This window comes from Spermophilus citellus (assembly GCF_964194105.1).
Source record: "Spermophilus citellus genome assembly, chromosome: 11".
Lineage (NCBI taxonomy): Eukaryota > Metazoa > Chordata > Mammalia > Rodentia > Sciuridae > Spermophilus > Spermophilus citellus.
In genome coordinates, this window is record NC_138192.1 from 129,822,342 (window position 1) to 129,843,288 (window position 20,947).

A 20,947-nucleotide genomic window follows, 5' to 3' on the forward strand; every position below is an offset into this window, starting at 1 on the left:
TTAAAGCAGGGCATTCAGACCTGAGCAGCAAGAGGCCTCTTGGTATCAAAAATATGAAGGCCCTCAAGGGAGGGGAGCCAGGGGGTCTGCGGGAAGCCCCGTGAGGTCAGGTGTGTGGAGAAGGGACAGGGCTGGGCTGAGCAGGGGCGGGGGAGGCTGAGCTGAGCTGTCTGGAGATGCCTCCCCACCCCCTCACCTCATGAGGCTGGTCCCTAGAGGGGGCTGGGGACTGGTGGGACAGCCAGCAGAGCTTCTGTGAAAGGACAGTCGATCACACAGATGTGATCATTTAGACCTGGCGAGTGACCCCGAGGGCAAAGCCAGAAATCTAAGGCAGGACCAGGCCCAATTCACAGCCACGCAGAGTGGGAAACAGCTTCTGGAGACACAGGACAGGCAGCCCAAGGGAATGGGGGCTGTGGGAACTGGGTGTGCAGGGATGTGGGGATGGTGCCCAGGAGGAGGTTCCGTCCTGTGAGTGTAGAGGGTGCCGTGGGCACCCGTGTGCCGCTCCCCCAGCGTGAGGCTCCCCCAGTATGAAGCTCCCCCAGCATGAGGCGCCCATGGTGTTGATGGTCTGAACCCGGGAAAGTCAAGTCAACAAGGCATGTGTTCATCCTGGGGAAACGCGTGGCCTGGAGGAGATAAGAGACGTGACGCTAATGTGTACCACCGAGTCCACTCTTAAGCCCTAAGGTGTCTTGCTCAAAGAGGTCCCTTCTGAGGAAGTGACCTGGACACTGAGTGGGAGATACTTGAGTCGTTTTTCAGTAAGTGAGGGCTGGGGATGAGGACACCTGCCTAGCAGGTAAGAGGCCATGGGTTCCATCCCAGCAACGCACACAAGAAGAAACAAACTCATAAATGAGGCCAAAGGATCACGTGTCTGGGAGACTAACAAGTGTCCCTTCTTCCTGACCGTGCCTTGCTGCGACCCTGCAGGTATGATGCTGGGCGCGACGGCTTCATAGACCTGATGGAACTGAAGCTGATGATGGAGAAGCTGGGGGCCCCCCAGACCCACCTGGGCCTGAAGAGCATGATCAAGGAGGTGGACGAGGACTTCGACGGCAAGCTCAGTTTCCGGGAGGTATCTGCATCATGTTGTTCCTGGGCCCTGGGGCGGGACCCCCAGTTTACAGCCCTCTGGGGTACAAACGGGTCTGCCTCGTGAGAGTGCTGTTTGGAAATTTAACCTGCAATGCTGCTTTTAAAACTATGCTCAAGGAGCGGGGTGTTGCTCAGTGGTAGAACCTGGGCTTAGAATGTCTGAGCCCTGGGTTCCCTCCCCAGCACCCGCCTCCTCCACTTTGGGGAGGTGTTGAGCCGATGTGCTGGTCAGGAAACAGACTGAAAATCACCTGACTTGTGTAAAGTGGTAAGAAATCTAGAAGGATGTTTCACCAAAATATCCGTAGTGGATATTTATAGGCACAAAGTTTTGGTGTGTTTTTATTAAATGAGGAATAGAGCGACCATTTCCCACCCTAGACAGACAGGAGCTGTATACTCTGTACTGTGGGCACTGTGCTTGGTCTTCCTCTGTCTCCTGACATGCAGCTAAACCCTGGAAATCTCCAGAGTGTCTTTTGAATGCTAATGAGATGGCAGCAGGCCACCCCTAGGTAGATTCAGGATGGGGCTGATCACAGGAAGCACCAAGAGCAACCTCTTGGGAAAGCAGACCATCTGAAGGTTAAATGATCACCAGCAGCCAGGGATTGAATCCGTCGTGTCTATGTATAGAATTTCCATGAGACTGAAAAGGCCTGAGTTGGGGGGTTCTGAGTAACTGAGAGGAAACCTGAGGGGCGGTGAGGGGCCAGAGGCCTGTCCCTGGGACTGCCATCTTAAGGTGAAGGAGGCAGTCTTGGGGACTGAGCCCTTGACTGTGGGTTCTGAAGCCTTCGCAGGCAGATAGTGTTGGGACTGAATCAGATTCGAGGTCGCCCAGCCGGTGTCTGCTGGCGGCTCTGCCCCTAGAGAATCGCTGGCTTGCTGGTGCAAGGAGACCCCACGTACCTGGGGTCAGAAGTGCTGTGTGAGGGAGAGGAGGAAAGCCACGCTGGCTCTGTACCCCGTGTCATTAAAGTACATCACAGAAAGCGTGAGTTGGCATAACCCTCGAGATGGCCTCAGCCAGCTTTCTCATGTCAGATGGAAGGAAGGCCCAGCCCGTGGTCAGGCCCCTGCGCAGGGCTGAGTGGGGCTGCCCAGCCTGCCCTTGGCACCCATGGCTGATCTTCACAGCCCTGTGGGGTATCACTCATGCCCCCTGCTGGGCATGGGCTCTCTCTACCCGGGTTCCCCTGGGGTACAGAGGTAGAAATGTTGCCTTGGTGAAGCTTGAGGAGACGCTGGGGAAAGAGCCTCTGCTTTGGTTCCCAAAATGGTGACCTCTGGAACAACACATTGGGGGCATGCTTAGGGTCTGTGCAGTCACCAGCTGAACTAAGACCCAACTTGCGGGTCCCATTTTGCTCAGAGGCTGCCCACATCTGTTCCTCTTGAGTCTAAGACACCTGGCTCGCCTTGGATGAGCTGCGGTTTGGGCCACTTCCCGAGGCTGTGGACATCCGAGGCCTGGAAACCTCCAGAGGGTCTGTCAGCTCTCAGCCCCCTCCCAGAGCTCCAGTGGCATTGGCTTTAATCCTTGTCAGTTCCGGGCCCTGCTGTGGTCCCGTGGGTGGCCACTGTCCCTGGAGTAGGGGATTTGAAAGTGCAAGGACATGCCAGCCCTCGCGCCTCCTGCTGAGTCATTTCACCACTGGTCTCTGCCTGGGCTGGGAACCGCTGGAGCCACACTGTGTGCGGTGAGAGGAGCCCAGACTGTGGCCCCATCTTGGTCTGCCACATGGGGCTGGGTCACTTGAGCAAGTCATCGTCGTTCTTCTCGTACCTGGGATTGAACCCAGGGGTACTTCACCATGGAGACACTTCACCATGGAGACCCGTCCCCAGGCCCTTTAGTTTTTATTTTGAGGCAGGGTCTCACTAAGTTGCCCTGGCTGTCCTTGAACTTGTGATCTTCCTGCCTCATCCTCCCAGTGGCTGGGATTACCAGGGGGCGCCACCGTGCTGGCCAAGGTCTTTTATGTTTGAGCCTCGGTGACAAGAACTGATTTTCCTTCTGTGTCATCGACCAGCCAGGAAGTGAAGCCTCACCAGAAACTGCATTCCCATCACCCCCGTGGTGGATTTCCGGCCTCCAGCACTGCAGGAAAATAAACTTCTACTGTTTATGACACCCAATCTGTGGTGTTTTGTTAGAGCAGCCTAAGCAGATGAAAACGGGGGTCCCTGCTGCCCTAGCGGAGCTGGGTGTCTCACCTGCCCAGTCATGGTTGATGGAATCCTGACGGACCTCTGGCCACCCTAGTCCAGGCAAATTCTCTCTCCTCTCCTAGACTTTCGCTTCAAGATGACTCTGCAGGTGGCTGCTCCCACTCAAAGTAGGGTGGCCACGGCCTGCCACGTGGACCAAACAGGCCTGATGGAGAGGGAATGTTGTCCCTGGTCAGAGTTGTGCTGCTCTCAGTCTCAGGCCTCCTCCGGGCGGGTACCTGTTGCCCCTGGATTCCTGAGACATCCTCATGTAACAAATACCTCTTTTTGCTTCAGCCAACAAGTTTATTTCTGTCAGTTTCAATCTCAGAGCTCTGACTAATATAGGGGTAGCATTTGTGTCACCTGTCAGAGCCTCAAGGGTGAACAGTCCCCCAATCTACCAGAGGCATCAGGCCGTGGCTGGGGGGCCTCGGGCTTTGTGAGCTCTCTCTGGCTCTTTGTTCTGCAGCTCCCCCCTCCGCTTCTTCCTAGTCACAGTCAGGACGTTTTCCAATTCTTGTACACCATGCCAGTCTTTGTGGACTATAAATAGGAAGACAAACAAGGCTGGGCGGTTGGAGAGATTGTCATTCAGGGGCAGTGAGTGATGGTAATAAAGTCAAATGGGAATGTCTGGCGTGCTTCATGGAAGGCTGACATTTTCAGGTTGAACTGGATTTTTTTTTTTTTTTCTTATTTGGGGTCAGGAGACCCTGGAGTATGATGGGCCACTGTTGGTAATCTGCTGAGATGGCAGAGCCAAGGCCCATGAGCTGGATCCGCCCCAGACCTGAGGCTCAGAGGAAATAGCTTTAGGGAAATAGCTTTAGAGGAATTCTTTAATGTTTCCAGTTCTCAGAGCCCTCCAGAGAACACAGATTCTGTTGCCTGTTCTTCAGATGTGAGAAAACTAAGTCTTGGGGACAGAAGGAAACCCTGAGGTCACTTGGATTGGTGCTGAGCTCAGGGCACTGCTCCCTCTTTTCTGAGCTGCTTCATGGGGCCAATAAGAATAGCTGATATGGAGAGCTATCTGCTTGTGGAGCTACAGGGGAGAGGGTTCTGTAAACAAAATGATTTAGGTCATAATTTTAGTCAAATTTCTGATGCTATAACAAAATACCTGAGGCTAGTAATCTAGAAAGAAAAAAAGGTTTATTTTGACCTACAGATCTAGAAGTCCAGGAGCATAGTGCTGGCATCTGCCAACTTCGGGTGCCACTGAAATTCATGGTGGAAATCACAAGGCCAGGCCATGAGTGGACAAGAAATGGCATGGTGAGAGAGAAAGTAAGAGAGCAGAGGAAGCCAAACCCACTCTATTCCCGCCCAGTCCCAGCAGAAAGGCCTTCATCCTGCTTGATGATCTAATCACCTCTTAAAGGCCCACTGCCTCTCAACACTGTTCTAGTGGGTGTTAGTGGGGACAGACTATGGCTGCAGGGTACAGAAGGGCTGGCATTTTACTCCTGCCCACAGCTCACGTTGGCAAACACTGAAGTCTTTTTTACTTCAATCTCTTCCCGGAGAGAACTTGGTCATTGCTGTCCCCGCCCTTTTGGCCTTGATCCTATTCCTGGGGGCCTGGCCTCCTTGAACAGGCTTGTTTTCTTTGGGCCATGTTCTGGCCCGATCCTCTGCAGCAGACTGAGTCTTTGCCGTCCTCTAGTGAGAGGGTTAGAAGCTGCAGGTGGATGGACGTGGCCTTTCCGTCCATCCAAGCTCCTGCTCATGCCTCAGCGAAGCTCCAAGTCCCTGGGCATCGATTAGTACTGGGGGGGGGGGTCCACAGTGGACTGAGGGCCCTGGGATGAGGAACCTGAGAAGGTTTGTTTTATTTTCAGAGGGGGTCTCAGTATGTTGCCCAGACTGAAATCTTCCCGCCTCAGCCTCCCGAGTGGCCGGGGTGACAGGTGTGTGTCACTGCACCCAGATCAGAGGTTTGTGAGTGAGGCGTTTGGGGCTGTGAGGGTGGGTGAGAACCACTCAGTGGAGCTCACCTCCCCCCAGAGCAAGAGCCTTGGGGTAGAGCCAAGTTGGGCTTTGGAAAGCCTGTCCCACTTATTGGATTTGTCACTGCTTCAGTGATGTCCTTTAACACAGGAAAAAGGTGTGAAAAAAGACCTGGAAACCTGAAATTTCCTTGTAGACACATATATTTTAGGTCTCATCTGAAAACCTGGAGAAATCCTCTTTTGATGATATGGAGTCTATCAGTTTATACCCAAATGGAAAGTAAATAATAGACATTGCATGGTAGTTGTTTGACAGGTAGATTTATAAAAATTATTTAAAAAGAATCCAAAGTCAGGCATGGTTGTGCATACCTGTAATCCTAGTGGCTCAGGAGGCTGAGGCAGGAGGACTGAAAGTTCAAAGCCAGCCTCAGCAACTTAGTGAGGCTTTTAGCAACTTAGCAAGACCCTATATCTAAATAAAATATATGGAAAAAAAGGGGAGGTGGGGATGTGGCTAAGTGGTTAAGCGCCTCTGCCTTCAATCTACAAAATCACCTCAGGAGAGAATAGGAAAGTGGGGGGCCTGCCATTTACGTTTGGTCAATTTATTTATTTAATAAATTATCTTGTTGAGGCCTTAGGACAAGTTGCATTCAAAGATTAATTCTTTCAGGTCACGTTTTGAATCTGGAGGAAGTAGAAGGATTATTCAATAAATGATGTGGGGATTACTAAGTAACCATTTGGAAGAAAATAAGGTTAATAATTACCCTCACAGGATAGATGGAAGAAATTTCAGAGATTAATTATTTACACTTTTTTTTTAAGAAGCCATAAAAGTAGTGGACAAAAACATAGGTGATTGTTCATGTAACCTTGGTGGCAAGAAAGGTTTTTCTGAACATAACTCTGGTGAGAGAAAGAAAAAGATTTGAAAGAGTTTATTTAAAACTTCTGAAAGTCAAAACTCACTGTACGCACAGTTAAAGGGCAAGTGACAGAGCTAAAGTTTTAGCAGGTCTTGTGAAGATCTCTTAGCCAACAGAAAGATAAGCAATCTGATGGAAATGTAGAATACACGCTGGGCATGGTGGCACATGCCTGTGATCCCAGCAACTCAGGAGGGTGAGGCAGGAGGATCACAAGTTCGAGGCCAGCCTCAGCAATTTAGTGAGGCCCTAAGCAATTTAGTGAGACCCTGTCTCAAAATAAAAAAATAACATTAAAAGGGCTGGGGATGTGGTTCACTGGTTAAGCACGCCTGAGTTCAATCCCCAGTACCAAAAAAAAAAAAAAAAAAAAAAAAAAAGAAAGAAAGAAAAGAAAAAGTGGAACACACAAGTAAAACAGAAGTAGTTAATGGGCTGGGGTTGAGGCTCAGTGGTAGAGCGCTCGCCTAGCATGTGCGAGGCCCTGGGTTCGATCCTCAGCACCACATATAAACAAAGGTACTGTGTGCAACTACAACTGAAAAACAAAATAAACATTTAAAAAAAATACTTAAAAAAAAGTAGTTAAGATATATAAAAAATATTATTTTGTTTCAAAATAATATATATAGATCTATTTGATTTTCCTTTTGTAGCTATAAGCTAGGATGTTGCCAATTGTATCGATAATGCTAAAACTATTTTGTGAGTTTCTGAGGGATAAATTCCCAGCCATGGCATTGGTGGTTGGGCAAATGAACAGCATTTTATTTGATTATTTTTTGTGTGTAATTTTGTGTTGGGGATGGAACCCAGATCCTTGTTCATGCCGAGCATGTGCTCTACCCCTGGGCTGTGCTCCAGCCCCCAGCATTTTATTTTTGGCATATAGTTTTGGGTGCTGGCCACCGAGCCCAGGCCCTAGCACATGCTGGGCACGCCCTTTACCGCTGAGCTTCACCCCAGTGCCCTGTCTTTTCTTTGGCCATCTGATAAGGAACAAACCAATTCATCACACACCACATAAACGCCCTTTTCCAGTGCTTGGCAAGAATGGCCTTGGCTGGGGCCCCAGGGATTCTCTGGGTCTCTCAGGGAGGCCGAGGCACAGCGGCCCCTGTCCTTCTGTCTCCTCCTGCAGTTCCTGCTCATTTTCCACAAGGCCGCGGCGGGAGAGCTGCAGGAAGACAGCGGGCTGCTGGCGCTGGCCAAGCTCTCCGAGATCGACGTCGCCCTGGAGGGCGTCAGGGGTGCCAAGGACTTCTTTGAAGCCAAGGTACGTTCCTGTTCTTCTCCGTGGAGCCAGCGCTCCCTCCTTTACCCTCTCTGAGGGACAGGCGCTCCCTTGTCCAGTGCCTCGCTCAGGGAAATAACAGCGTGTCCTTGTGCCATTGAAAAGTCAACACAAAACAGAAAACAACCAAAGAGTAAATACGCTGGGTCCTGGTCAGGTTCAACAGACCCGCTGGTGCAGCGCTCCCGGTCAGCGCTCCATAGACACCCGGCAAAGATCTCCACCCAGCCCTGGATGAGTTGGTGCTAAACACATGGGTGGTGGGGTGCGGGCGTGCACAGGGTGGCTTGTCTTGAACGGGTTTTTGCGCATCACAGTGGTCCAGACTTGGGGAGGAATGTCCAGGGCTGGCCCCGCAGCCCTTCCGGGTGCTTCCTTCCATTCACAAGTTCACGCAGTCCCTGGGCATTGATGTGCCTCTCCACACGAGGCTGGCCTCTGCCCTCTTACCTTTATCTCTGCAGAGCACTCCTGCAGAAACAGATGGGAGAGTCCTGCACATCCCGAGCTGAGCAGACCCGGGGTGCCGGGGGAAGGATGCAGCTCCGCAGCCGTACTGCCCAGGTGCAGATCCTGCCTCCTCTACTGGTTGCCTCTCTGTGCCTCGGTTTCTTTATCTGTACAATGGGGCTGAGGCTGACGAGAGCATTCCTGAGGATTAGATGAGCTCACTTATGAAGTGCTGGGCAAGTGGGCTCACTGAGAACTCCCTGGTTGATCTGAGCTGTGGGGAATCCCTGTCACTCCAGGCAGGAAATAGCTTCTGGGATCTTATCTAGGAACAAAGTGTCCTTGGTCACATATCCTAGTCTGCTTAGACCCTTTAGCAGGGCTCTGTTCTCATTACTGTTGTTGTTGTTATTATTATTATTATATTATTCAGCGCTGAGAGATAACTTAGGCTTTGCACATGCAAGGCAAATGTTCTATCACTGAGCTACATCCCCATCTCTGTTTAAATTTTATTTTTGAGAAATAGTCTCGCTAAGTTGCCCAGGCTGAGCTCAAACTTGTGATCCTTCTGTCTCAGCCTCCCAATTTGCTAGGTGAAGTCTTATGTCACTGCTCCCCATATATTTTCCCTTCTCCATGTCACTGCTTAGAGGTGGATTCTGTCGTCTTTCTGCCACCCCACAAGCTGAATTTCTAGTGCTTTCACTGGACAGGGTCAGGGACAGGCCAACCGCTCCATGTGCCTTGAAGACCAGAATCGTATGTCCAGTCTTAAGTGGATTGACCCTTCCTTCCTGCCTTCCCTTTGATTCACTGGCCCATCCCCAGCAAAGCCAGGCACTGCTTTAAGCTCTAAGATACAAAGAGTTTGTCCTCCCCAGGGGGCACACACAGTCCAGTGAGGGAAGCAGACTCCCCCTGACTGAGCGAGTGCAGAGGAGGGAGGGTCCGTCCTGCTGGCTTGGGTCCTTCGTAATGGAGGCACATGTGCAGAGCTCTTCTGACGCCTTGGGAACAGTCCTGGGGTTGAGACACCAGGATGGTGCATGTGCTCAGGGCTGTAGGTAAAGTGTGCTTGAGTCCCTGGGAGCGTCTTAAGGGGCACTCAGGACCTGTTACAACCCAGCTCCCACCCCCGCTCCAGACCCTTCCACCCACTTCAAGTGCTGCCAGGCCCTTTTCACACCTGGACCTCACTGTCCCTCTGTCTGGAGCCCCACCCTAACATCTCTGCCTAGCAAACTCTGCTCCTTCCAGAACTGCCCTCAGGCTTGGCCCCTCCAGGCTGCTCTTCCTGACTCTCCAGGGCAGGCAAGTCCACCCCGCCCTGTGGGCCTCTAGTGCACATGGAGCTGTTCGGGCTGCTGATGGTCAGCCACAGTGAGGACCAACTGATCTTTCTGTAGAGCAGCTTGGGACTCGCCATTAACATTCTACCTCTGGGGTTTTATCTGTGAGCATTCATGCAAATGCACATAGAATGTCTGGACAAGAATTTCTGTTTGGCATTGTGGATGACAGAGGAAAATTGGAAACAACCAAAATTTCTGTTATCACAGAAAGAGTCCATTGTGGTGCTGCCACGTGCTTGCACCGTCATGAAAGAATGAGATGTGACAGCGTCTCTATGTGGATAGATGTCCAAAATAAATTAAGCAAAGCAATGTATGCCATCCATGATTTTGTGAAATATTAAATACAACCTGGAAAATTACATGCAAAACTATTAGTCATGGTTATGTCAGAGGGACTTTTTTTTATATTTCTGTAATGTTTTATAATGAGTGCATATTATTTTTATAAGCAGGAGAAAAGATGAAAAGCATAACAATAAATTTTTTCCACTCGTTATGCTTCTAAGTCTGCCTCCTCAGCCAGACTCAAAGGCAGAGTGGGCGTGTTATCTTTGTAATTACAGTGCCTGGTGCGTAATAGCTCTCAATAAATGTTGGCTTGAAAGACGAATGGAGGGCATCACGGCTTGAATTTGGGAGAGGCCATTTAGGAACTGACACCGGTGACAGATGTTCTGAGATGAATGGGGATTCACCTTGTAATCAAGGAAGGGAAGGCATTCTGGTCGTGGGAACAGCAAATGTGAGGGTTCCAAGGCACGGAGGCAGGGAGTGTCATGGAGAGGTGTCCCAGAGTGGTGAGGACATGGAATGCGTGAGGGAGCAGGGCTGGTGATGTGTCTCGAATGGAAGCCGAGATGAAAGAACTGGGCCAGCACTTCCCACCCTTTGGGCGACTGTGGCATATGTGGTAGATGACTGAGGCTGATGACTCCTGGGGGCAAGGGACACACTCAGGGAGCTCTGACCTGCCCCAGGCTGAGGGACACCTGCTGGGAAGGCCTTTCCCCAACCTCTGAGCATCAGGACACCTATGGACGAGCTTCCCAGGCCCAGGAAATGTGTCATTGATCAGCTGTGCAGGCTGGTCCCAGGCACAGCCAGGAGTGGACTGCACAGCTGCAGGCACCAGAGACCCCAGGGGGTATTTAAGCAGGTCCTTGATGCTCCCAGGGGTGGCAATACAAGGGTGGACTTGCCTGGGAAGAGATTCCACAGATGTCTGGAGAAGAATGTAGGTCCAAGGAGGGCCGTGGCCTGGGACAGGGAGGGGGTAACCTGAACCCAGAACTCTAGAACTAACTCTCTGTGTTCATGTCCACCCAGTGGGGGCTGAGAAGTTGTGGGCCATGGTGTGAGAGCTGTGGGGAAAGGGACTGAGATTTTAATTCAAGATTGCCTCCCGCCATGGGAGTGTTTGAGGACAGAAAGTTATAAAATGAGTTTGGGTGTCAGGTCTGAAGTGACTTCAGGCGTGCCTCTATTTGATGGGTGTCACATTGGTACAAATGGCTTTTGATCACATCCTGTTAGACAGAAACTGACTGCATAGACGGCTACAAGTAAGTCTTTTTTCCCTGGGAACCATGTGCCCACTTGTAAGTATGCTACTAGGAGGATGGGGGTACTGGACATCGAGGGTTGTGCAGTAATTCTCCCAAACGTGTCCCTTCCTGACCCCACCATTGGCAAGGGCTAGAATGTCATTGCCCCATGGGTCCCTCCTGGAGTCAGGAGCAGCGGGGTCACTCTCCACATGCAGGCGAGTTTCTCACAGGAAGAAAGAAGGGAAGAAATGGATACTTCGTATGCATCCAGTGTCACAGACTGCGGGAACCATCTCTTCACAAGTAAAAAGGTGAAACCAAGAATTCAAGGAGATTGACCAATGGTCAATCATGACGGATGGGACTGTGGGGGAGGCTGGCACTTCCCCACAGAGAAGAAGAATGAGTGCGTAATCAGAGGTCCAAGGAAACCCTAAAGAAATACTTATTTGGAGGAAGCGAGCTGTGTTCAGATTTGTGCTGGGGTGTAGCTCAGGGGTAGAGTGCTTGCCTAGGTTTCATTCCCAGTGCCGAAAAAACAAACAGGAAACAACAAAGAAACACAGATTAAATCAGATGAGGCCTGAACAGAGGTCTTGGGCCCCACAAATGGGTCAGAAGAGATTTTTGAGGGCCCAGGTTCACACGAGGTCCAGATCACAGTAGGATGAAGAGTGAACGGGAACTGGAGGGAGAGTCCTGCTAGTTGGGCATCTTGTCAAGGAAAGGTCTGGACCCAGGTGGGGAGAGTAGCTTGGGTTCAGGGAAGAACTTTTTGGTTTATTTCATAGCCTGGGGAAGATGTCAGAATGTTCAGGTTAAAGAGAAGCAGTTGGGAAGACAAAGACACAGAAGACAAGAACAAAATGGGGTAGCCAGGCATGGTGGTGCATGCCTGTCATCCCGGCAGCTTGGGAGGCTGAGGCAGGAGGATCTCAAGTTCAAGGCCGCCTCAGCAATTTAGCGAGGTCCTGTCTCAAAATAAAACATAAAAAGGGCTGGAGATGTGGCTCAGTGGTTAAGCACCCCTGGGTTCAATCCCTGGTTACCAAAATAGAAAGAAGGAAAAAAAGGGGGGGGGTTGCTGGATAAAACAAGGACTTAGGGGGCATAGGATCCAGAGAACAGGTGGACTTTTATAGTGGACAGAAGAAATACCTCAAGTGAAGAGATGGCAAGAATTTCCCTCCTCTAACCTGGCCAGGAAGGGTGGGGAGGTTGGGTGACTAACAAGCGCAGGGGAGTTGGTGCTGGGTCACACCCTCTGCCAAGTGCTTGAGATTCGTGTTTTGTCTGATGCTGAACAAAAACTTTAGAGGTACGTGTTTGGTCCCATTTTGCAGAGGGAGCTGAAGCTTAGTGGTTTGTCAGTAAATGCCTAGTAGCTGACTCTCCACACACAATATGCACTTATACATGCGTGTAAGTGTATTATTAATTTTATAAACAATATACAGCACAAAATTCACAAACAATGGATACACACTGCTTTTATTGTCAGTTGGGCACAGCCTATTAATTCTCAGAGAATGCAGTCCTTGATTTTTGCTGGACTCTTGTATTTATAGCTATTTTGTGGTTGCAATGCACAAGAGAATATAGTTCCAATATGAATGTTGGTTGATATTTTAAGTTAATTTGTAAGAAAACGAATAAAAGGATATATTTTGAAGCTTCATTCCTTAATAAATGGAATATTAGAAGAATATTCTCTCAAATTTTCAGAGCTGTTTGTCATGTAAAGGCAACAGACTCCACAAACTTCCAAGTTTCGTGGGCACTTTATTTATTTATTCATTTTTTTAAAAATATTTATTATTTTTTAGTTATGGCAGACACAACATCTTTTGTTTGTATGTGGTGCTGAGGATCAAACCTAGGCTGCACGCATGCCAGGCAAGCGCGCTACCGCTTGAGCCACATCCCCAGCCCTTCATGGGCCCTTTAAACCTGATTTTCCATTGCTTTAAAACAAGATTGTATAGACAGTCAACGAAACAATAAGCCAAGCCCAAAGATGTAGCTTCAGTGGCTCTCTATGGTGTCGACACTCACACTGCAGTTGCTTTCAAGGGAGATTCACGGTAACAATGATACATCACCATCAGTATTTCCATCCTATGGGTACCGGGCTAGGGATGTAGCTCAGTGGTGGAGGGCTTGCCTAGCGGTGCGAGGCTGTGGGTTTAATCCCCAGCACTGAAACAAAAACAAAACAAAACAACATCACAGAGGTATAAAAGAAATAGGTAACTAAAGGCATAGATAATAGTAAAATGTAAAAATGTAAGCAGGACATGGCAACTTTTCTGGGCTCAATTCTCAATACCAAAAGATAGATAGATATATAAAACTTTTCCTTTATTATGATTAGAGTCTCATATAATTTAATTTTTATAATAGCTGTATTTAATACCCAACTCACAAAATTTACGAGAATTGAAACACCATTGGTGTTTGAGCAGGTACAGCCAGCTCCAGAGTGGGCCCCTGGACTCAGGGACATTAAGGGAACAGCCCAGGGTCTGGCCTTCCCGTCCTTCCTAAGCACAGGGGGAGGTGAAAGGAGAATAAAAAGAGTGGGAAAGGGGGTGACTGCTAAGGGGAAAGAGATGAGGGAGGAGGGCAGAGCCCTACTGATGACCCAGCCTGTATAGGAGAGCTGATGTCCCAGTGGACCCAGGCACTACCTTTGTGAGGCCTCTTAAAAAAAAAGAAAAAAGCTGGGCACATTGGTGCACACCTGTACACACCTGTACTCCCAACAGCAGGTGGGGGAATCACAAGTTTGAGGCCAGCCTGTGCAACTTAGTGAGATCTTGTGTCAAAATAAAAAGGGCTAGGGATGTAGCTCAGTGATAGAGCACCCCCCCCCGTTCCATCCCCAGTACTGCCAATAAATAAATGAATAAAATTATGTATCTTACATATTTCTGTGGTCAAGACACCTTAAAGTTTAAGACACACAAAAGACAGGGAGAAAGTAACTAAAAATATAACAAGAGTTAATACCTAATAGAGAACTGCACATAGGGAAAAAAAAAAAAAAAACAGCTGGAAAATGGGTAAAGGATACAAGTAGTCAATTCACCAAAGAGGAAATAAAAGGTGCCAGGTTTTTTTTTTTTTTTTTTTTTTTGGCCTATCAGATTGGCAAGAGGGAAGAATGTTAATGATAATCTTGGCAAAGTTGTGGGGAAATGAGCACCTCTGGTCCGTGATGGTGGGGTGTGAGTAGGGATAGCTACTTTTGAGAGCATTTTAATAGTCTTTATTAAAATAATGTCCGCACCCAATGTGTTGTTAAGAAATTTTACCAGGGCTGGGGATGTGGCTCAAGCGGTAGCGCGCTCGCCTGGCATGCGTGCCACCCGGGTTCGATCCTCAGCACCACATACCAACAAAGATGTTGTGTCCGCTGAGAACTAAAAAATAAATATTAAAAATTTTCTCTCTCTCTCTCTCCTCTCTCACTCTCTCTTTAAAAAAAAAAAAATTTTACCAAATGGATGAGACACGGTGGCGGGTAATCAGTTCTAGGATAAAGGATTTTTAGATGGATTTATCTGATATGGTTTTGAAGACAAATTGTTAGGTTTAAAAAACCCAAATAGGGGGCTGGGGATGTGGCTCAAGTGGTAGGTAGCACGCTCTCCTGGCAGGCATGAGGCACTGGGTTCGATCCTCAGCACCACATAAAAATGAAATAAAGAGATTGTGTCCACCTTAAAAATAATAATAGTGTGTATGTGTAGTTTCACCAAACAACCTTAAAAAGAAAACCCAAATGGTGCCACATTCTACTCCCAGCCCTGACAAAAACATGTTAATATTTGTAAGTAAATTTAGAATGATTGATTTAGAGAAAACTCAGACTGCAATGGCAACAATAAAAACTGAAGTCTTTGGAGGAATCTGTATGGTAAGGGCTTCCCTTCGCCACAATAGATGGACGCAGTACCAACCAGAACCCAGCAAGGGGGCCTTTGCTTCTGCCTTTTCCCCTAGAAGGTTACAATATTATTGTGAAATTCAAGGAATGTAAAAGTGGGTAAGGGCTGAGGGTGTGGGTAAGGGCTGGGGGTGTGGCTGAGGGGTAGAATGCCTGTGGAACATGTCCAAGGTTCCCAGCAGCAACACACACACACACAGAGTGAATAGTTAGCAGGGATGTTAAACAGTATCCTGAAAAAGAAGAGAGCAACCTGAGTGGATAGAAGTCAACTTAGAGGAGGAGCCGTCGGTTCTGGCTCATGGTTGCAGGCTGCATGGCTTGGGCCTGTGGTGAGCCCCAGGCCCGTGGCCGGGTGTGTGGTGGAGCACAACTGTCGGCCACGGCAGCCAGGAAGAGAGAAAGACAGGGGCCAGGGACAAGGTGTGGTCACCTAGGGCGTGCACCCAAGGACCCATGTCCTCCAACTAGGTTCACCCGCTGCAGTCCCATCACCTCCCAATAATCCATTCAGCTATGAGTCCAGGGAACCAGCCCTCATGTCCAGTCACCTCTGAGCATTGCTGTCCCGGGGAAGAAGCCTTCAACACACGAATCTCTGGGGGACATTTCAGATCCAGCCATAACAGCCAGTAGCATGTGCGCCACAGCAGGGGACTCCTGAGGACCACAGGCAGGCGTGTCCGCCGGGCTCCTGCCCTCCACGCCCTGCAGCTGCTGGCTGGGCGCACCGGTCCCTCCCCACACCTAACTGTCCCTGTGTGCCGTTTCTCTGCAGGCCCAGGCCTTGTCCTCTGCCAGCAAGTTTGAATCCGAATTAAAAGCTGAGCAAGATGAGCGGAAGCGGGAGGAGGAGAAGAGAAGGCTCCGCCAGGCAGCCTTCCGAGAACTCAAGGCTGCTTTCAGCGCATAGTCCAGCAGACCCTGACCTCCGCCCACAGTGGTGCCTCCACGGTGCCAGGAGGCATGGCCCAGCTTCTTTACCCCTGCAGGCCCCTCCAGCCTCCTCCCTGGCCCCAGGCCTCTCCTTAGCCTCACTTGGGTGGCAAGGGGCTGCCGCCCCGCCACTCTTCTGCCCCTGCAAGAGGGTCATGGGATGACCAAGTCCCCCTTGCTCACCTCTCTGCCCTCCCCTGAAGCCAGGTTCAGCCTTCCCCTTCCCTTGCTCCAGGCCAGTGAGTAGCCTGTTGTGCTCATTTGTATAGAAATTCTTTCTTTTGTGGTCCTCAGAGGACATGTTAGCTCACCATTTTCTTGGGAAATCCTTCTCTCCTCCCATTTCTGTTGTCTTTCTTGGTCAGATTCTGCCAGTTGCTTTTGTGTGGTCTTCTGTAGTGGTGGCAAGATCCAAGGAGGCCAGGTGGACCACTGCCCACCCGCTCTCCAGCATGAGGAGCTGCAGCAGGAGAGGACTCGGCATAAAGACGGGGAGCACTGGCCTGCAGCACCCCCCTGGCCTTCCCTCTTCACTCCCCTGCTCCGTGTCTCCCTCCTTGGGCGGTTCTGTCTTCCACACCTAAGTGCCTGCTACTCACCTGTGAGAAGGAAGGAATCATTAGAAGTACTGCTAATGAGTAGAGGGGTTCCAGGTCCACCCTAACTCTGCAGATCATATTACAGTGGACCCCTCAGGTTCCCACGAGGTCAGGGACACAACCAGTGCCTTTTGAAATCCCCAAAGTCATGGCCATCCTCTCCATCGAGCCAATTTCCAACATCTGCTTCAAGGTATTGAGGTAAATCTGTTCTTACCCCTATGATAGATTTTTATATTTGTGAGTTCTTGGGATTGCTCACTCGGACCCAGGGTCTTATATTTTTTAAAAAAATATTTCCTATTGTCATATTTATAACTTCTCTCTTTAGGGTAAAGAAACCATCTGCATTTCTACCTTAAAGCTCTTTCTTTTTAAATAAACTGTGCAAATGAACTTGGCCATCACAGCAATGTACCTGAGTCTTCTTTGACTTTAGGAGGAAGAAGCATGTGTTCTATGGGGGCCAAGTCCAGCTCTGGGCTTCTGTTGACAGGGATTTCCTGTAGCATAGTTAGGAACGGGAACTGGAGGGAGGGTTTTCACTGGAGGTTCGGGGTACGAGGGTTGTCAGCTGCTCTCCCCTGCACCTCCTTCACACCAGCGAGCGTGCTTCCAGCCACTGGTCATATCTCTAGCTTAATCCTTTAGCTTCTAGACCCCTTGAAATGCTGACGAGGTCAGTGCCTCTCCCAGGTATGATATCAGGATGCTCAGGCCACGTGTGCAAGGACCCAGGCCTTAAGGGAACACCCTCTGCTCTCCCAGAGGATCAGTCTATTTCTGCACCAACCCATAACCTACCATTCTCAAACATTGTTTTTCTACCTAGGGTCACATTCCAAATCTCTTCATCAGAGGGGAGGGCCCAAAAAGAATAGAGAGGTCCTTAACATGTGATCCAGCTACTGTGCTCCTTCAAATTTACCCAAGGGAGAGAGTGGGGTTTGGTGGTACAAGCCGGTAATCCCAGAAAATTCTAGGGTGGAGACAGGAGGATTACAAATTCAAAGCCAGTCTGGGCAATTTAGCATGACCCTGTTTTAAAATAAAAAATGAAAGGGGCTGGGAATATGGCTGGGTGTGGCAATGTACACCTGTAATCCCGGCAACTGGGGAGGCTGAGGCAGGAGGATCTCTAGTTCAAGACCAGCCTCAGCAACTTAGTGAGACCCTAAGCAACTTAGACCCTGTCTCAAAATAAAAATAAATAGATAGATAGGTCTGGGGATGTGGCTCAATGATTAAGCACCCCTGGGTTCAATTTCTGGTACCAAAAAAAAAAAAAAAGTAACATAAAAGGATTTAGGACATATATTGGGTCAGATAACCACAAAAACCAGATGTACACTGCCTTTGTTCCCATCTGGTCATGACATCCTGTCGAAGTTGCTCCCACCTATGGTTCTGCTAGTACTATGACTGAAATAACTAACAGAAACAACTTAAAGGAGGAAAAGTATATTTTGGCTCATGGCTTCAGAGGTTCTGTGGTCAATTCCACTGTTCTGGGCCCACGGAGAGCCAGATCATGGCACAAGGGCAGGATGATGTGCTGCTCCATTCACGGCAGCCAGGAGCATAGAGAGGAAAGGGGCCGGGAAGGGGAACCCTTCTAGCGCCCCCTCTCAGTGCCCCAGCCCCTCCCCATCTGCCTATGGTTACCACCCAGTCAGTCCCTTCAAACCAGGATGTACGGCTTAGGTTACAGTTCTCACAATCCAGTCATCTCACCTCCAAATATTCCCGCACGACCCCAGGAGCTTTGGGGGGACACTGCAGATGCAAACCGTAACAGGTTCCCGCTTCCACTCCAAGGACAACTCTTCCTGGCTCCTTTCCTGGGTCTCTGCAGGGACCCAATGTTTCTCTACCCTCCTTTGCCCTGACTGACCACCTTGCAGTTGGAATCATCTGTATAAAATGCAAATCTCATCCTAACATCTTCTCTCCCATTTTTGATTCCCACTCTTCAGATCTGAGGCCTACTGGCCTTGCCCCGCCTCCTGCTCCTCCCTCTCTCCCTCGGTCCTGGGAACAGGGACTGTACAGCCAGCTTAGGCAGCGCACAGCAGCTCCTGGAAGGTGCCACCCCCTCAGCCCCTTGCACATGCTGCTTCTTCTGATTGACACTCCCTCCCTCTCTTCTCCTCCCTCCCATGGCAAACTACTCCTGAGAGTATCATCAGGAAGCCCTCGTGGTGCCCCCATGCTGGACAAGGAGCCCCATCCAGGGTTCCCATTTCCCCTTGAGATTGTCTCTCTTGCAATCCTACAGCAGCATTCAGTATCCCGCTCCTGACTCCTCTGCCTTCTTGTTTGAACCATGAACTCTTCTGTGGACATGAGCTTGGCCTTGCCCACTGCCAGAGGCCTAGCGTGTTGCCTGGCATGTCACAGTCCCTGCATGTTGATTTCACAAGAATGTGATGGGATTTTTCAGCAGAGAGGGATGGGAAAGGCAGGATTCCTGACCACTGGTGTCAGAAAGCTTATTTTTTAAATTTATTTTTGTGGTACTGAGAAGTTAAGCCAGGGGTGCTCTATCACTGAGCTATATCCCCACCCCTTTTTATTTTTTATTTTGAGACAGAGGGGTCTCATTAAATTGCTTAGGGCCTTGCTAAATTGCTGAGGCTGGCCTTGGACTTGGTTTCTTCCTGCCTCAGCCTCCCGAGTTGTTGAGATTGCAAGTATGCACTACTGACATGACTGATGTCAGGAAACATCTAAGCACCTTAGATTCTATAATGGAATACCTGAAGTTGGGTAACTTTATTTTAAAAAAGAGGTTTTACAGGCTACTGTGGCAGAATGGGAATGATTCTATGCCTGGCATATGATCAGTGCTCAGTACACATGGGTCTCCTTTCTATCCACCACTCTCTCTTTTGGTCCAAGCTACAGTGACCCAGAAATGTTCAGTCCTGGATGCTGTCTTGACCCCAAGGGCAGATGTCCACTTACCTAGTTTTTTGGGGCTCTTTGCTAACCAGCCCAGGGAGACTCCTACCCATGTGTCTGCTCACCTGCCGTGACCCTGCAACTGGCAATTGCTGACCTTGCTGGGCCTGATCATGGGAACTGGTGCTTTTGACCTTGTCTCCTTGCTGTCCACCAGGCCAGATTTGGGCCCATTTCTGCCCACCTGGCCAATGGTTCCAGAGATATCCTCTGGGTCCTGTAATGGCCATGGGGTCCTCAGGGGCCCATTCAAGGTTCTCCGGCCTGAGGAGGTGTGGAGGATGGAAACTCATTAAGGGTAGTTTCCCTGCTTTCCTCCAGTGTTGTCAGAAACCAGTCACTTTTGTGGTACTGGGGATTGAACCCAGGGCACACCATGCTGAACTATATCTCCAGCTCCCCCAATTTTTAAAAAATTTTTAAATATTTATTTTATTTTTTTTTAGTTTTCAGTGGATACAACATCTTTATTTGTATGTGGTGCTGAGGATCAAACCCAGCGCCGTGCATGCCAGGCAAGCGTGCTACCGCTTGAGCCACTTCCCCAGACCATAAATATATATATTTATTTTAGTTGGTGCTGAGATTCGAACCCAGGGCTTCACACATGCTAGGCAAGTGCTCTACCACTGAGCCACAACCCCAGCCCTCCTTTTTTAATATTTATTTTTTAGTTGTAGTTGGACACAATACCTTCATTTTATTTATTTTATGTGGTGCTGAGGATCGCACCCAGGGCCGCACACATGCGAGGCAAGTGCTCTACCGCTGAGCCACAACCCCAGCCCCATCTCCAGCCCTTTTTAACCTACGTTGCCCAAGCTAACCTAGAACTTGTAATCTTCCTGCTTCAGCCTCCTGAGTAGCTAAAATTATCGGTGTGTATCACAGCCCCTGACCTGCTGTTGCCTTTTTGAAGGGCAATTTGGTGGACCATTAACATTAAAAAGTATATCTGTAAGCCAGGCATGGTGGCACATGCCTGAACCCTGTTCCTAGAGGCTGAGGCAGGAGGATGGAAGTTTAAGGCCAGACTGGGCAACTTAGCAAGACTGTCTCAAAATAAAAATTTACTAAAGGGCTAGGGATATAACTCAGTGGCAGAGTGCTTGCCTAGCATGTATGTGCAAGGCCTAGGGATCAATCCCTAGTACTAACAAAATCAAAAACAAATTGTATCTGTATTAGTTACTTATTTTTGCACTAACAATTCACCTAATGACTTAGTTACTTAAAATAATAATTAACATGTGTTATCTCACACAATTTCTGAGGGTCAGGAATTCAGAAGTAGTTTAACTTGGGTGGGTCTGGCTCAGGGTCTCTCATGGGGCTGCCATCGTCTGAGGGCTTCACTGGGGCTGGAGAAGGACTGGCTTCCAAGGTGGTTCAGTCACAGGATTTGCAAGTTAGTGCTGGCTGTTGGCAAGAGGCCTCAGTTGCCTGCCACGCCACCCTCTCCAGGGGGCCGCTTTGTGTCCTCACACCACGGCAGCTGCCTTCCCCCAGAGCAAGTGCTACTGAAGCCAGATTTGAGGATAGGTAGTTAGTGTAGCTAGGTAAATCGGGTCTAATACGGAGTAAGATGAATAAAATGGAGGCCATTATAGAGAAGGGAGTCCAGGAAAGCAGA

General features: G+C 49.3%; 1 protein-coding gene across 2 annotated transcripts in view; it reads left to right on the forward strand.

The window, feature by feature from the left end:
- EFHD1 (EF-hand domain family member D1) overlaps positions 1–16,751 on the forward strand; it is a 41,302-nt gene extending 24,551 nt beyond the window's left edge. The window contains exons 2-4 of one of the 2 annotated variants that reach the window (XM_081261673.1): positions 943–1,090; positions 7,356–7,490; positions 15,594–16,751. In XM_081261673.1, the coding sequence (XP_081117799.1) occupies positions 943–1,090; positions 7,356–7,490; positions 15,594–15,728 (418 nt within the window). In that variant the 3' untranslated portion in view covers positions 15,729–16,751. The remainder of the gene's footprint in view (positions 1–942; positions 1,091–7,355; positions 7,491–15,593) is intronic. The other variant, XM_081261674.1, reaches the window with a different exon arrangement.
- Positions 16,752–20,947: the final 4,196 nt, after the last annotated feature.